Source organism: Desmodus rotundus, chromosome 8 (assembly GCF_022682495.2).
Source record: "Desmodus rotundus isolate HL8 chromosome 8, HLdesRot8A.1, whole genome shotgun sequence".
NCBI classification, from domain to species: Eukaryota; Metazoa; Chordata; class Mammalia; order Chiroptera; family Phyllostomidae; genus Desmodus; species Desmodus rotundus.
This window is the reverse complement of record NC_071394.1, coordinates 5,974,322-5,991,915: the sequence shown is the minus strand read 5'-3', so window position 1 is coordinate 5,991,915 and position 17,594 is coordinate 5,974,322. Positions and strand designations below refer to the sequence as shown.

The window sequence follows — 17,594 nt, the reverse complement described above, 5'->3', positions numbered from 1 at the left end:
ACCTACTGAGGAACCTGTCTCTACGCGTGCACACTGGGCCACCATGTCGAATCCCCTGGGGACTCGTACCCTCCGCCCCGACATTGTGTGCATTCATACAACCTCCCATGTCAAGGTGAGCGCACCTCACATTTGAGAACCTCTGACTTCTTTGCGGGTGCCTATGAGGATTAGGTGACACGTGGACTGGGAGGCCTGGAACATACTGGACACCTAACAAGTGTCTGTGTCTCTTGCCCTCACACAGGTGCTGGCCATGCAAAGAGGTCTTCATCTTGTCTTTCCTCTCTCATCTCCCCCTTCTGAGGATACCCTCCCCGGGTCACCACAGAGTCCCTCCTGCGGCTTCTCCCACCTGGCCGTTCCCAGCGGGCCATGCGGCAGTGGGTGCAGGCCATGCCAGGGGGTGGGGACATTCAGAATCACGAGGGTGGCCCCTCACACCAGCTGCCCACTTCCTCAGCCACTGACCCTACTCCATCATTGATTGGTCCTTCCCTTATCCACCACCCCATGTCGTCTAGCCAGTAACCCCAAGTGGCACCCTGCGTCATCCAGGTGTTTTAAAAAATATTGATGCTGAGTCCCCTCCCTGGGTTCTAAGCACCCTGGAGTGCGGCCTGGGCATCGGGACATTTTAAGCTCCCTGGTGGTTCTACCAATTCAGACCCTCAGGAAGGTGGCTGGTCACACCCTGAGCGTCTGGGTGGGGGCAGGGGCGGGGGCGGTCACCACTTGCCTGAAGAATGGAAAAGAGACGACAGACTCGTAGAACCTCCATGTCGCCACAAGGTCAATCCTGTTGGGGTTGGTAGCGTAGTACCTCCAGGCAGCCTGGTGTGGAGAAAGGAGGGAGCTGGTGTCACCCAAAGCTGTCCCGTAGAGTCCCACAATGGTAGGACACTGTGTAAGCCCTTGACTCCTAAGCTTTTAAATGAGCATTGGGGCCACCCCCAGAGAAGCCGGGGTCTGCCTTTCCGTAGCTCCTCTGGGAAGACACACTTCCTCGGCCTCATCCTCTCAGAGCTGCCCCTGGAGCTGCAGGGGTGTGAGGCGGGGGTGAGCTACAGTGTGGGGGGCGGGGAGTAGAGTACTGGGTACGAAATCCCTGAGAAGGCAGCGACTACTCTCATTGCAGGTTCCCTGAGACATTCAACCCTGTAGGAAGACGAGGATTGTCTGTTGTGCCGTTTCTGGGTACAAGAGACAGATAGAGATGGGGTTTCGACTCTAACACACTGAAGCCACTGGGATGCTGAGATGGCTTGGGGTTTGGGGGGTAAGGGGGCGGACTCTGGGAGACTGGGACTGGCCCAGAAATGAGAGTGTGTAGGGTTATGCCACGTCCCACCTGGGATCAGACCTGCAGAGACACTCAATACAACCGGGCACAAGTTCACAAGGGGATGGTCCTGCAGACATTCGGTCGCATGTGGCTGTAGCCAGGACACTCTACTGTCCTGCCCTCTGTGCTCTCAGTGGCCCATACGGCCATGAAGCAGAGAGTCTCTCTGAAGAGGGACTACTTCGGCCTTTGTCACCACCTCTTACTACTGTCCCCGACCCCCAGCCCATGGCGGGGGTGATGGAGACGGAGAGCTGGCAGGCACCCGGCAGGACCAGCGGGTGAATTGTTCAGGATTGTGCACATGTAAGGCATCTCTGCCTGTCCTGCCTTATGGGCTCTCTAACTTTGGCAGATGTGAGGGGCCCCAGCTCCTCGGAGGTGACTGGCTAAGCTCCTGGACTCTACTAGGCTGATTTCCTTCCAGGTCCCCAGGTCAAGACTGGGGTGGGGAGTAGAAAGACCCAAATTCTCACTGCAAACGAAAATGTAAAATAGCAGATGGGCTGGTGTCTATGTGAGTTCTGTGTCTGTTTCTTGATTGGCTTAGAACTTGAACGGAAGAGTGACAGGGATTGTCACTAAGTCCCCCCAGCGAGAGGCCACATCGATAACCACAGAAACACCCACAATTACTCACAAGCACACATGGCCCTGCGTCCCATCTTAGTTCATGGGCATTCCCTCTCCTGGACACACAGACACACATGCAAACACATGCATGAACATACACACAAACATGCAGACTGTGTGCACCTACACACACATGCACACGGGCACACACACACACTCCTCCCCCAGATCTTAATCCATCCAGTTCACCCCAGGCCCACAGACAGACCTGGATGAGCTCAGCAGCTGGCTTCCTCCTTTTCTCAAAGTGCTTCTGACGGTGCTGCTCCTGCACCTTGAGGGCCAGCCCGGAGCCCAGGATGCCCTGGAGGGGGAAGTCCAGCTCCGAGTGAGCCCCAGCAGACTGTCCGAGCCCCACACCCAGGCCCGCAGTGGCAATGCTGAGTGACAGGGAGAGCGGAAAGACCCCTCCTTCTCTGGCAGGGAGTAGGTCGCTGGGTGGAGCCTTGAGGTCAGGAAGGCCTGACTCTGACACTGCAGTGGCCCTCTGCTCGGCCATGTCCACCCCTCTGCCACGTGAGACCCTGGGCGAGTCTCCTCTGTGCTGCAGCTCGGTTTCCTGCCTGGGGAAGGGGGTAACAGTGCCTCCCTCACAACGGTGCTGAGGGGCAAGTGGGAGGGTGCACAGGAGCTGCTCAGGGAGGGGCCTGACATGGAATCCATGTCTGGTAAATGTGAGTGGAATTTAAAAACACTTTAACCGCTGGAATCACCCCCTGAGGCTTTTGTTAGAGCTGGACGTTCCCAGAAGTGTGATGTTTTGATTTCCAGGTCAGACCCGAGAGCGGATTAAATGGATAAGAGCACATCCTTTTCGACTTGAGAGAGAACCAAGTCTCACTCCCACTGCCCCTCAGCTGGGACAGGTGAGGAAAAGGACTCAGAAAGGTCATGTGCCCAAGGTCAAGCAGCCTGAGGGAGGGCTGCAATAGAGAAAGAGCATCCCCAACCTCAGGATGGGAGGTGATGGGGGAGTAAGCGGACTGTTAGATCAGAAGGGTCTTTTCAACCTGCATGATGAAGAGCCAGGCTATAGAACCACCAGGCCGGGAGGCCTGGTCCACAGCCCAGCAGCTTCACAACTACAGAAGCCTTACTAACCCAATGAAACCTCGGGTTTCTCCCCTAGAAAAGGGAGGGAAGTATAGCACCAAACGCCTCATGTTGTCATGGAGATTAAATGAGATGGTATAAGGGAAAGCGTCTGGCATGATTCCAGCACACAGCAAGTTTAACAAGTGCTGTTGTTGTCTATTATTATGTTAATATTACACTTACAGGCACTGGGCCTGGGGAAATGATCGTATCAGGAGTCAAGACTCGCTTTTGAAGGAAATGCCTTCTTTTCAACATAAACAAGCAGATGACAGGCAAGGGAAGGAGCTCCCACACCGGAAGGACCTGCCATGTGCAGGGAGACAAACTGTGAAAACTATGCTTGCTGTCACATGAGCACCAGACTAGCGGGGTGATCTTAAACGTCTCATCACTATGTTGTCCACGTGTAACTAATACAATAATGAAGGGTGACTGTAGTTGAAAATTAAAAAAAAATTTTGAAAAGAAATAAGTGGGTGAAAGGCATCATTTCAGCCCCCAAGTTGCTCACACTGTCTCAGGGAGGCAAGTATGGAGCCTAGCAACCCCAGCGTGGGGTCAGAGACACCTTTCCAGGGTAATGCCCAGAGGAGGGAGCGAGTAGCCAGTCTCCAGAAGGCAGCGCCGAAACTGGGGCTCGGAGGAGATGTTTGGAGGAATCACTCCCGGCAGAGGGACCAGCACAGCCCATGGCAGAGAGGCGGGACACCGTGCGCTGGGGGTGGCTAGTGAGTGGACAGAGCTGGAATTCAGGTCACCACAGGATGGAAGATGAGGCTGGGAGGTGGAGCTGGGGCCAGGCGGGGAAGGGTCCTGTGTGTCACATTAGGGTGAACGTTGAAGGCACTCACCGCTGGAAGGGCAAAAAAGGAGACGCCGATCAAGGAGAAGGTGGCCGCAATCAGACGGCCCTCCCACGTCTTGGGTGTCTTGTCCCCGTAGCCGATGGTGGCCAGTGTGATCTGAAGTGAGAAGGGCTCAGATGTGGGGCTTCCCGGGCAGAGGGAAACCGGGGATGTGCCCTCGGCGTGCACCCATCAGTCTCTGCACTGAGCCGGGCTGGACGGGCGCTGTGACCATTGAGAACAAGATCCCGGCGGGAGAAAAGCTGCCGAGGATCAAGGAACTTCTGTGTGGGCCTTGGGGCCTGTGTCTGAGTGAGGGTTCCCTACCCACAGTCAGTCGCTCGGCAAACACTTCAGTGACTGCAAACGTGTTTGTGCATGTGCACACGTGTGTGTGTGTGTGATTCTGTGTGTAGCCATGTGTGTGTTGTGGGCATGTCTAATGTCTGCTGTGTGCTGTGAACTTCTGAGTGCAGAAGGCAGGCTGTCAGAGCAGTTAGGAGTGTGCAGCCCGACTGCCTGAGTTCAAATCCCAGGTCAACAACTAACTGGCTCAGCTGTCTTCCTTGGATTAATTACTTAACTGCATTAAAAAGGGCCTAATAATAGCTGTTTGAGTTTAAATATGTTAATAAAGATAAAGTGCTTAGAGCCAGGCTCTGGAGCCGAGTAAGCCTTCAGGGGCGCTACCCTTGGTGGCCCGTGGCCCTGCAGCTGTGGGGCTGTGTGTCTCTAGGTGTGTTTGGAGGTCGGTGTTGTGTGTGCATCTGTCAGTGTGTGTACATCTGTCAGTGTGTGTGTACATGCGTGGCTGCTAACAGCCTTCAGCTAACGAGGTGAGGTGCCTTGTGTCCACATGTCCAGGCTATTCCAAGCCCTGACCTCTTACAAACACCATGGAAAGCCTGTGTATTCAACGTGCAAGCCAGCAGGGGGTGTCTCCCACAGGCAGGACGGAAAATGGAGGAGGTCCCAGCTCTCCCAGAATGCAGCTGCCCAGGCCCACTCCCACCTCTTCTCTGCTGTAACAGTCCACCCCCACGGCGGGGGGAGGAGAGGGGGGTTTGACTCACCAGGCCCCACCAAAGGGCGTCTGCATAGGTCTCAAACTCCTCCTTCATCTCTTCTCCTTGGGCATCCATCTCTGGCACATCTTTCTCAACCAGGTAGACAAGAAATGAAGAAAGGATGAGTGTCAGGAACCCGATGTACCAGGCGGTGATGAGCTCCTGGGGGAGCAAGCAGAGGACAGGGACAGGCTCACAGGAGGCCGTGGGGTGGACGTGGGAGGCAGACACCCTGGAGTTGGGTGGAGCCCACCAGCTCTGTGGCTATGACTCGCCTTCTCCGGCCCTCACCTCCCATCACTGTAAAATGGTCTCAGGCACAGGGCCCCTCTTTGCACCAGGCACACAACAAGCACGGGGCTGTAGGAGGAGAGGGAGATTTCCTCCTGGGGGGTACTTGGTACCACAGCTCACGAGGCTTTGCTGGGAGGCGAGAGGGCCTGGCTGCTGCCTCAGAGACAAGGCTCGGGACCTGGGAGACTTTAGTCAGTGCAGGGCTGGGCGGAAACAAGCTCGGTTCTATTGGGAAGCCAACAGCAATGGGGAGCTGGTGTGGCCCCGTGGACAGAGCTGTGGACAGGGCCCCAGCCTGCCACCAAGTGACTGCGTGACCCTGGGCCAATGACCCCTCCTTCCCAGCCTCAGTTTCCTCAATTTTAAAATGAAGGACTGGATCAGATTTCTAGGAAGTGACACATGTTTCGCTGGTGGAATGCACAAATGGTTTTTATGTTAGTTGCTTAAAGACTGAAGCCATATTAAAAACAAGCATGAAAACACATAAAACCTATTATGTCCTGCATGTTATCACCTGATTGACTAGGACATGTGAGTAAGGAAAACAAGAAAGCTGGCTGCCAAAAAATGGTGGAGGGGGATAATGGGGACACCTGTAATGGCATAACCAACAAAATATACTTAAGAAAACGTTCAGGCACAGTAAGGACGGCGCAGAGGGATGGCAAGGGGCATCACTGGGGTTTCCGACACCCGACAATCTCTAAGGCTGTTTCTCTCATTCTGTTCCTGTGTCAAGTTTTAGCATGGTGCTTGGGCGGGAAGAAAGTCAAGGTTATTGGCACACACCATGTAGAGATTAGGCCTGCCATTCTTGTCGAGTCGCCAGAGAACCAAGTTGTTCATATCAACGTACGTCATCTACCTGACCGTCTGCGGCCAGTCGGCTGGCCTTCTGGGTCACTGGGATCTTGCTGAAGGGTTGCTTCCTGCCTCCCTTTGTGCCTTTGCTGACACTGAGCTACTGCTGCCTGAACTACCCTTCTCCAAGGGACCGCCCAGAGCATCGTCACACCATCTTCAGACTCCCATCACCTCCAATATGACACTTCCTTGGATGCTGGCTCCCCCAGCTAGAAAGTCCCTAGCTCCTTCATGCTCCTTCAGGCCTCTGCTACCTTACAAGCAGTCTTCTCTAAATGCCTCACACTCCATTGCGCTCAGGTGCCCTTCGGTCTGGCTCCCCCCAGGGCCTCCCACGCACAGTGCACGCGTGTGAGCTCACTCCACAGCACAAACAGGTTGGTGTAGATGGTGTGTGCATTCCAGCCGGCCATTGTCCTCTTCCGGCGCCTGCCCTGCAGAGGGTTCAAGAAGGCAGGCAGGAATTGGGTCATCCCTCCCCATGCTCATGTCTGAGTGCGAGCCGCCAGCCTCGCTGCATGTGGTTCTAGTGTTCCTATGTGTTTTCAAACCTTCTGACCCCGAATGTGAGTCAGAAGTTCCGTCTGGTGCTTAACTTACAAGGAAATATCGCATGTGCAGAAAAACTGGCTGTGTTGGATTATTAACGGGTGGTATAATAGTACTGATGAGGAGCGAAAATGGGTCTCAATTCTGTGCTTTGCAGTCTTTAAAAGGCTGTTCGGGGTAATTCTGACTTCACACAATTTTCACCAGCAGCTCTGCAGCCGTGTCCATGGCCGGTGCCTGGTACGTGCCCGAGCCTCCTGCAGTCAGGTCAGGGCTGGAGGACTGGGGTCCAGCCATTGCGGCGAGTGATGGGCACAAAGTCCATCCTGCAGGATGCTCCAGGCCCTCGTCCTTTGCTTCAGTGACTCACAGCTTGTGTTCCAGACAGACGGGGGCACCCAGCCCACATCAGACCCTGCACGTGCCTGAAGATGTCAACACTGTGGAGCTCGGTCGTGGAGACGCCAGGGCTGCTTCTTTCTGGGAGCAGAGCCTGGCCTCTCCTGTCCTTAAAACTCTCGCTCTGTGTCAGACAGCCCTTGCGTACTTGTCATCTCTGAGCTCCCTGGACAACACCGCTCTCCCACCTGAGGTCCTTTGGCTCCGACTTCTCCTGCACTGGCCTGCGGAGGGTTTGCCCTGCCTGAGCTGGGGCACGGGGCTCTCCTTCACTCTCCAGGGCCCAGTCGAGGCAGGGGTCCCTGAGGTTTGGGCTATCAGGGGGTGCCACAGCTCCAAGTGCAGGACTCTGCCTACTGCAGTTTCCACACCTGCTCAAGTACATGGGACTCTGGGAGGGGATCAGACTGAGTCCCACCATCCTAGCTTCTGATGTCCCTTGGAGAGCTGAGCTCCACCATGACCAGCAACAAACCACTGAACGTGGGCTCTGGAGCCAGGCTGCCTGGAGTGTGTCCCACCACATGACCTTGGGCAGGTCACTTCCTCCTTCTGCTCCTGCTACCTTATCAGTATAATGAGGAGACAACCGTGCCGACTCCTGGGGCGATCTAACCCGTGATCTAGGCACTGACCAATACCAATGGCACCATCTCCACGAGCTGAGTGTGGTCTGAGCACTTTTCATAGGAGGCAAGTGTGTTATTATTCTCATTTCCCAAATGTTGGAACCAGGTCCTGGAGAGGTTACAGAAAATCTCCAAGGTCACACCGGTGGGGTTTGGATTCCCACCAGTTTGCATGATTCTGGAACCTTCTCCTCCCATCCCATGTTACCTTGCATTAGCTCATTTCACCCCAGAGGCAGAGGCATTATGACCCCCATTTTAGAAATGAGGAAAGTATAGGTCAAACAGGGCCGAGTGGCCAGTCATTTGTATCTGGTGGAGCTAAGACCAGAGCCCAGGCCTACCTGCTTCTGCTCACCACAGCACACTGCTTATGCCCCTCCCCCTCTTCCTGCTCCTCACTGTCATCATCATCAGTGTGGCCGAGTGGGAAATGCCCCCTCTGGGAAAACTGTACTGGAGGAGACACTGTGGAAGGGAACAGGGCGTGAGAAGACCACATGGTCTTGTGGCCTCTCCGTGGCACCTACTTTGCTGTGGGCGCAGATGGCCGAGCCCAGGAGCTTCCAGGTGCCACCCCTCCGGTCCATCCGCAGCATGCGCAGGATCTGCAGGAAGCGCAGGCTCCGCAGGGACGTGGCCAGGACATTGCCCTGGTTGCCCACAGCGACCACGGGCACAGAGGCAATCAGTACGAAGATGTCTGGGAGAGAGGACAAAGGGCCAGTGACCAGAGCTGTCTGGGCCTACGGTAGAGCCATCACAGCTGGTCTGCCAGCATGTGCGCATGTGGTGAGCACTGCTGTCTTAAATCATGGCATCAACCACACGTGGTAAGCAGGATGACTCCCCTGTGACAGAGGAGGGAACATGGGACGTAAGGTGTAGCTGGAGCTACTCAGAGCATTTTCCTGATAAAAGGAGAATCTGCTGGAATGGAGAGGACCAGAATGGCTGAACTGAAATATGTGGAAGGAGTCAGAGGAGTTAAGATGATGAAAATACCTTGAGAGGTAGTGAGTGCCCCATGGTTGGAGGTATGCGAGCAATCTGCGTGACCAGCTGCAGGCTGCTGCGAAGGGGACTGGAGCATCAGACAGGAGGCTTGTTGGACTAAAGGCCTGTGGAGGGTCCAGCCCTGATGTTCTATGGTCCTGCACCTTTAGTCATCCCTGGGATTCGATGCTCTAAGTCCCCTAAGCATCTCTGCAGCGGACTCTGTCAAGTCACTGATTTTAGCAGGACCTTCACATGGGAGCACACGGGTCCACACGGCACCAATAGGGGCGAGTGTGGTACCAGAATGCCTGCACCCACACGAGGGGCTCAGTGACACCTCCACAAAGCATCCTTTGGGTCGAGACACAGCAGCATGGTGGCAGGGGAGGGCGTAGGGACCAGGTTCGTCCAGACCTGGGTGTTAGGAGGGAATATGCTACTCCCTACCTGTGTGTCTGTTACATGACTCAGCTCAGGGCGCCTCAGTTTCCATCTCTGGAAAATGGGCATAACATGGTCCTAGAGAGGCAATTCTCAACCCCCAACAGTGTTGTGCCTGCCGCCCCCACTGGGGCCAGTCTGGAGACGCACGGGCAATGGGGCTGTCACTGTGATGGGGGTGCTGTTCATCTGGGGACCATGCTGCTCAACATCCCACAACGGGCTGGCTTTCCCACAGCCCAAGTGCCAAATGTGCCCCCCTGCCCCCACCCCATGAAGGATCCCTGCTCTGTGTAGTCACTGTGAGGAGCAGGCACAGCAAGGGAACTCCAACTCACAGAGATGGGGGGACGGATGGGCCTGCCCTCCGCAGAGCCCCGTGAATTCCCAGAAGTAGGAGTGTCTGCTGAAAATGTCCGCAGGGAAAAAAAGGAACCAACAGAAGGGGACTCCGCCCGGCAGACTGGGGTACAGGGCTTACCCAACATGCACAGGGGCTTCCTGGCGAACTTCAGCCGCCCCCGCCAGCCTTTGTATCGGCAGCAGCACCCAGCAGCCCAGACCCTCAAGGCAAACTCCGCTCCGAAGACGAAAATCGCGAACGTTTCCTGTGTTGAAGACGAATGAAGAGACGCGGGTTAACGGAGCCTCAGGTGGCAGGAACCGTGGTTTCCGCTGGGGTCGCTGCTCTGCTGGTGGAAGGGAGAGAGCAGGTGCCCTCCAGCTGGGGGGCAGCTCCGGTCTTTGTGCTGATGGGCTAACAGACCCGAACGTTCAGGCTTGAGAAGTGATTGCTTGTTCTTTTTCCTCTATGTTCCAATGGATCATTTTTAAAAACCCCTCTAGTGTATTAAAAGTCCCTAAGAAGTGCACTTGGGTTGAAGAGAGGTTTCAGTGAAACCAGCTATTAATCCCACGCAGCGCCGGGCCCCGGCATCGCTAATCGTGGCCAACGTGCCCGAGCGCGGATCCTGGGCCAGGCGCCGCCCCGATGGAGTGTTTCATCGTAGTGTCCTCATTTCACGTTTTGAGGGACCGAGGCAAGGAGTGGCTCAACAAGTTTCTCAGGGCCACGGAGTGGCAAAGAAAGAACCCCAGGCTGGGGCCATGGCTCACAGCCCACAGCATGAGCCCCAGGCTGCATCCCGGGCTGCTGGGTCTGCGGGCCCTCCTGCACCTCCTCCATTGACCAGGCAGGACAGCTTTGCCTCCCTCTCTCTGTGGTGGTCTCTGGGACCCTGGGGAGTAGCTGCTCCGCAGCAATCCCAGAAACCTAGTTCCTGGGAAGTGGATGCACGTGCTCAGGTCTCAGCTCGGCCTGTGAGGATACGATGCTGAACACCTGCCCTCAAGAGGAACCTGCTGATTCTGGAGCCCAGGACGGCAAGTCCGTGTGAGGCACAGGTTCTCCTGTTTTATGAATCCTAACTGGGGGGCGGGGCTGGCACCTCTTCCGTAGGAGGTGGGCTGACTCCTCATTCGGCGAGGGTGGGGTCAGTCAAAGGGCCAGGGGCCAGTGCTGTGTGGGGCTGCAGGAGGAGCCAGTCCTTCCTCGGCCTCTGCCCGGTGCAGAGGAGGCTGCATCCAGCCCATCAGCATTTGCTGCTCCCCTGGTATTTCCACACATTTCAGGCGAGGTTGTAAGGAGACAGAGACGCAAGGGTGGCAGGTGACTGGCCGAGAATGCTGGCCCCACTCTGCCTCCACCACCCCAGGGAGGAGAACAGAAAGTACCAACAGGCAGAGGCCCCAGGGGGAGGACTGGGAGTTTTATGACAAAATGGAATTTTCTCTTGGCCTTAAATGGAGTAAGAGAGCCTCAGGTTTACGAAGGAAAAGCAAAGGCAGGGTTTCAAATGGAACATGCCTGTGCTAGCTTTCAGAGGACGGGGAAGCTGTGTTTGGGAAGTTAACGAAGGTTATTGGTTTTTAATCTGACCTTCTCTCTTTCCTGGAATAAGAGATGGCACGTCCCACTCTACCTGTGCCCCCCACCCCCGCAGACCTGACCGTCTGACCCCAGCGTTGCTTTCTCATGGGCCTGGCCTTGGTCAGAGACTCCAGGGAGCCAGAACCAACTGGGCAGAACTGCACCCAAGAGCAGCCTCCTTGCCCACGCCGTGCAGGTCCAGCCAGAAGCGTCCACCCCAGACACGCAGCACCACAGCGGGTCCGCGATCTCACCAGTAACAGAAGCCAGTCTCCCGAAACAGTCTCGTACTCCTTGAATGTGGTCAGGACGGCCAGAATCAAGCACCCCAGGACGATCAGGAACCTGGAAGGGAAAGAAGAAGGAGACTAAGGAAGCGTGGAGTCCTGGCTGGGCAGGGGGAGGTGACAGACAGCGGGATGAAGCCAGAACCTGCGCTGGACACGGGCGTGTGTGGTGGTGTCCCACTTCACCTCACAACAGACCGCAAGGCAGGCAGGGTTAACGTTCCGGTTAGAGCAAGCAAGGCTGGGAGGGGCTAGACCCCACGCATATTTCTACTCTGCCAGCCAGTGGGATTGACCGGTTACTTGGAATTCGAACTAGATCACCTGGTCCCAACCCTAGGGGCTGCAGAACTGCCCCACCGAGACCAAAAGTTATCACACACTTCCGTAAATCATCAGGAATGTGAATTAATTATAAACATATCCTGCACATATAGGACTATGATTTTCAAATATATAAAGAAGCTCTTTGTGTAGAGAAAACACAAACTCTTTCCAAAAATTGATCAGTTCAGTGAAGGCCTCTATCACCTGTCTGAGTATGTTTTTTGTTTGTTTGTTTTGTATTTTACAGTCAACAGGTACTCAAGGAAATAACCTCTTTTAACTGAGGAATCTTCAGAATTGTTTGTAAAATTACAAAGCGTTCGTTCTTCATGCTAGAAGGAACGGGAGCCGCCACACTGAACGGCGCAGAACACTGGTCCTCAGAAAGTGATAGAGGGGTCGGCTGGTCCACACGCCTGCCCCAGGCAGGAGCAAACCGCACATAACCCTTTGAGACTTATCTTTGCACACTCGGTGCACGGGGGTGGCGGGATGGTGCACATGTGCCCATGACTCATTGTTTCGATAAAGAGAAAGGGCTCTTCTTCCCTCTTGACAGAGAGTCTTTGGTTCAATGGTCATCCTCAGGTTCCCTGGGCATCGAGGAGGGAATTTACAAGCTAGGGCCTGTGAGTGACGCTTGGTACCACATGCTCAAGCTCTCCTGCTCTGCAGAATCTGGCTCCTCACCCTATTGGGTTCCAATCCGTGCTTTTTTGGCTTGCTTGTGTAAGTGGGTACCCACTTCATTCATTCATTCATTCACTCACTCAGTCAACACTTGTATGGCACACAGTGGGGACACGGAGCTGTATTTCAGTGAGGGATGAGCTGGACCTTTCCTCATGAGCTCACAGTCCCGACAAAGGGACAGTTCTCTCATGTGTAACGGGAAGGACCACAAGGTAAGGTTTGGGCGTGTCTGCTCCCGGCCTTGGCTGGGGCCTGAGTTCCTGGCTCTGAGCCTCAGTGATCATGACCACATTTCCTGATCAGCAAAGCTGCTGACCTGCAGACCTGAAGCTCTATGTTTCCAACTCTGCCTCGGAACCGAATAAGATTTCCGACTCCTTCCTGCGTTTGGCTCTTTTACTTTAAATTCATGACGCCGACCCCTGCCTGGAATCTGCGGACCCTGAATCCCTAGGTTGCTTTGCAGGTGATGAGGATGACAATGAGGATGACAAAGGCTGTGATGGTAACCACACCCACCGTGAACTACCCTTTAGTGAGCCCTGACCACCCACCACTTCACAACTGCCTCCCACTGTCCAGATGACCACACCCTCCTCAGAGACAAACAAACCCATCAGAAGGAATTATTAACATCCTGGCAATTGTGTTGTCAGTAAAAACACCAGAGTTGCAGTCCAAAGTCACAGGCTCACAGGAGGCTCTGGCACTCCCTGTGATGCTCTCCAGTAACCCCCTGAGCCCGTAGGAATGACACATCTTCCTAGAGGTCACAGCTGTTGTAAGGACCGTGGGAAACAATGGGTGGGAAATTGACGGCTTCTCCCAGATACAGGCCCATCATTGATGTGCCAGGCCCTGGGGAACCTTCAGGCAGCTGAATCCATCTCACAAGATTCTGCAAGTGCAAACCCTCCTTCCCTCAAGGTTTTATTGGCTTCATCCACAGGCTCTACAGATAAGACCTAGATTAGAATCCTCTTCTTCCTATTACACCGTGTCACCTTAGGCAAAGTATACAACCCTTCTGCCTCTTGATTTCCTCATCTGTAAAACGCATCCAACAAAAACGCCCATCCCCGCAGCTGTTCAATAATGAAATCCAGGCCAGGTGCCGAGAAGCAGGCCTGAGAGATGTTAGCCTTCAGCAAGTGTTAGCTGTCATTCTACTGTGACTTCCTAGCTGCCCATCTAGTGCCCCTTCGCCCAGGGCACAGTCCTGGCTTTGAGGATGCAAACATGAATCACACGTAGCCTCATTTTCAAGGACCTCTCAGTCCAGTGGAGGACACAGAGGCCAAACAGTCACAGGAGAGTGTAGGTGAGGTTATGGTCCCAGTGTCCACCATGTGCTTTGGGAGCACAGGATAGGAAGCAGCCAAGGGGCTGCAGCCAAGGGACTGGAAGGGTATTTGAGGCTTAGTTAGGGTTGGCCATATGTCCCAGTGTACCCAGGACATTCCCCATGCTATGCGTGTTGACCTGGACCATGGCCCCCAGGGCATCGTGCACACAAACTGTGCAAAAGTTCACAGGCACAGAAGCTGGTTTGATCTCCTCCTTTAGCCAGCGGTGTAGACCTTTCATGACCTGGCCTTGCCCTCCTCACATTTCTTGTCTGCTGCTTCCACATCCCAGGCTGGCTGCACCAAATGACAGCATTTCCACAAACTCTTTGAGCCCATGGGCTGTTTTGATGCTCCCCTTCCCTGTCCACACCCCCACGATTCCCTTCCTCCGCTCGCTAATGCCTTGGCAGTGCCAGGCGTGTTTGCATCTAGGTCTTTTCACAACCCAGCTGCTCAGCGCACGCTCCCCTGGGGGATCCCTCCCTTGAGATCAGAGAAGCCCTGAGGCATTTCCATCCCCGTGCTATTACCCAAGATCATCTTATAAGATCATTCTGTAACTGTTTGCTCACACTGTGTAGTAAACAAAACATACTACCCTGACACCTGGCACTGCAGTCCCCCTCAGGGTGAGATGACCTTTGTCTAGCGCCATAGGATGTGGCAACCTTAAAGACAAGAGACTGATAAACTTCTCAGCAATAACAAATAAGAAATCAGAGACGGGAGGTGACCTTGAGGGCTGGGAATGGGCTGGGAATGATTAGAAGATAAGGCCTAGTCAGATGCTGAAGGATTTTTAAGAATGAGATTGTCTAAAATTTTACATTTGTGGCCCTGGATGCAAACCATCAACCACAGCCCTGTGGGAGTGGCTTTGTCTTGAGCTGGCTTCACACATGGAGCTGAAGCCCGTGTCTGGGGAGAGAGAGCAGCTCGGGGGCCCACAGCTGACTGATTCAGAGAGAACTGAAGCCAGACTCTGAGACTCCACCCACACCCTGTATCTGGAATGTATGTAAATCTGGGAAGATTCTATGAGGAGTGCATGCGGTGGGCATACCCTAAGGTTGTCCCCAATGAGTCATGCCCTTGTACCAACACAGTCCCCATCCTTGAGCGCAGGTGGCACTTTTGACTTGCTTCTGGCAACAGAAGGAGGCAAAGAGGACGGGCTGTCATTCCTCAGTTAGGTTTTTTTTGATGCAGCGAAGGCAAGGAGGTAACACGCCTGCGACTGCGTTCCTTTATGTAAGACTCGATCTTAGCAGAATGGGGCCAGAGAGTTTCCTGCTGGCCTTGGAATGAGCCGCTTGGTTGTGAAGGGGCGACAACACAAGAAACCGTGGTGGCTTCTAGGACCCAGAGAAGCCCCCAGCTGATGGCCAGCATGTAAGTGGGACCTCAGTCCTACACCCACAAGGACTGATGAATCAGGTGAGCCTGAAGGAGAACTCCCAAGCTCCAGAAAGGAACACAGCCCAGCCTGAAACTGCTTTGTGAGACCCCAAGCTGAGGACTCAGGGAAGCTGTGCCCAGATGCCCAACCCACAGAAACTGGGAGACAACAAACATGTTTTGGTATAAGCCACGAATGCATCTGGTTTTGTAGAGCAGGGTAACCCCCATACCCCCCATCTCATCCCTCAGATGGAGTCTGGGCTGCACTTGCGTGTCTGGTCTATGAGACTCCACTCCCGGAAGGCAGAGATTGTCCTGCTTCTGTCTGTCCCCCAGCGCCGATCTCAAAGTCTGGCACCTAGGAAGAACCCCTGAGTGTGTAGAGAATGGATAGAAACAATTCCAGAGATGAGTCATTGCCTTTTTGCTGGAATAAAACGCCAAGGATAAAAGGTGGTCCTGGAGAGACAAGGCAGAGGGGATACAGAAGGGCTTTTTTGGCCAAATGAAGGGTTTAGACTTTATTCTGCAGACAATCTTTAAATATATATATATATATATATATATATATATATATATATATCCATATCCACACCCATATCATCTATATCTAGACTTATATCCATATCGGTATCGATCTTCATATCCACAGCTACATCATATACATCTGTATCCTTGTACCCATTGTCAATGTCATCGCTGTCTCCCTATCTCATCATCTATTTCTATATCCATATCTATACCTGCGTCACCTGCCTCTGTGTCTTATACCCACAGCATGGTCTTCGTTACCTGTATCTCGATGGACAAAGGCTGCCCTATGACAGGACAGCGGGCAGGAGGCTGTTGTCTCATGTTGATGAAAGAGGAGGGAGGCTGCTCCGGCGAGATGACGAGGGTCCCCTGAGAGTGGACAAGGGCCCCAGTGGCCTTGGCAGGATTTGTGACTCATGGGATGTGGAGGCCCAGCAAGAGGGGCCTCTGCAGGATCCCGGGGGGTGGGGGACAGGGTGGACAAGGGCTGGTCACAGACATCAGGACTGACACACTACGTTGGGGACCTGCTGAGTTTGAGGTCCATGTGGAAAGAGCTAGCAGGCTGATTGAAATTCAAGTCTCAAGGTTAGGGCAGAGGAAGGGACTGGGGTCCTCCACCCTCTCAACAGTAATAGTCTGGGACCAAAACACAATTTCAGCCTGGTTCCCGTTGGTAGGGAGGGTGCAGAACCAGGCTTCCGCCAGCGGGAGGCAGCAAAGGCCCAGTGAGCTCCGTATTTCCTCACTCAAGGAAGGAGAAGCACCAGCAACCTCCGGGCTTCACTTTCTGAGATTTGACAACAATCATTCATTTATAAAGCCAAATGCACCCAGGAAGTTCCTTCACCTGAGAGGAGAAAAAGCTGTTTGGCCTATTGCATATTGCAATTTACTCTTAAAATATGAACTTGATTTCAGGGGTGGAACCAGACACGGGTGGCTAGACACAGTTGCCCCCTCTCCTGCTGTTCCGGCTCCCCGCACCTCCCTCTTTGCTCCCTGCCTCCTCTGGCGTGTCGGTTTCCTTCTCTGTGCCTTGACTGTTTGCTTCACCCCCCTTTTCTGTCACTGCCCCCCTTTCCCTAACTTCTTTTCTGCTCCTCTCTGTCCGCTTCCTCTCTCCTCCTCCTTCCTGGGCTCCTGGCCCAGCACCTCCCTCCCCTCCTCTCCCCCCACCAGAGCCAGACCTGCAGGAATGAGCCAGGGTTTGTGGCTGAGTCTTGGGCAGAACCAATAGCTGCCCTTCTGTCTGCAGGGTCCTGGCTGTCTTTGCAAATGAGCCAGCCAGTCAGGGTCAAAGGTTTCAGACATGACTTTAAACTAGACACCATCTCCTACAGGCGTCCACCCAGGCTGGGAGCAGGGTGGGACTTGGTGGCGGAGGTCGGGGGGCAAAGGGCAGGAGGGCACAGACATCAGAGAAGCTGCTTTGTAGCTTCACTTGGAGTCTCCAGTGTCAGGTCCCGGGGCCAGGACAAGAGCCAGTGCTCCCAAACCTCTGTGTGAATGGGGCGTGCAGAAACTATGCATAGCCAGGTGATGGCAGAGCTGAGCCCTCTCAGGGGCAGGCGTTGCTGACATCATAGCCCACCTGTCCTGATCCTCAGCCATCATCACTGGTTCTTGCTCTCGAGCAGAAGATGAAACCTACATACAGCTCCACATCAGAAAATGCCCCAGAGGTAAAGCACCCACTATGCGCCAGGCATTTCCTTATTCCCTGAGTCAGCCCGAGGGCTTCTGGGAATCACAGTGCTCAGCCCCAGGGATGTGCTGCAGAAGCTCCCAGCCCAGATCTGCCTCCAGCTCTGCTGTTTACTCCGGCAGGAGCCTGGAGAGGTCCCTTCCTCTTCCCGGACCTCTGTGTCTGCATCTGTGACAGGAGAGGATGGAGAAAGATGATC

General features: G+C 54.3%; 1 protein-coding gene across 2 annotated transcripts in view; it reads right to left on the bottom strand.

Annotated features, from left to right (window-relative positions):
* KCNQ3 (potassium voltage-gated channel subfamily Q member 3) overlaps positions 1-17,594 on the bottom strand; it is a 197,235-nt gene that overhangs the window by 21,348 nt on the left and 158,293 nt on the right. For both annotated transcript variants that reach the window (XM_024572168.4, XM_071222204.1), the window contains exons 2-8: positions 11,351-11,441; positions 9,648-9,774; positions 8,257-8,429; positions 4,995-5,150; positions 3,928-4,038; positions 2,187-2,282; positions 740-834 (exon numbers count right to left, since the gene is read on the bottom strand). In XM_024572168.4, coding sequence (XP_024427936.2) covers positions 740-834; positions 2,187-2,282; positions 3,928-4,038; positions 4,995-5,150; positions 8,257-8,429; positions 9,648-9,774; positions 11,351-11,441 — 849 coding nt within the window. The remainder of the gene's footprint in view (positions 1-739; positions 835-2,186; positions 2,283-3,927; positions 4,039-4,994; positions 5,151-8,256; positions 8,430-9,647; positions 9,775-11,350; positions 11,442-17,594) is intronic.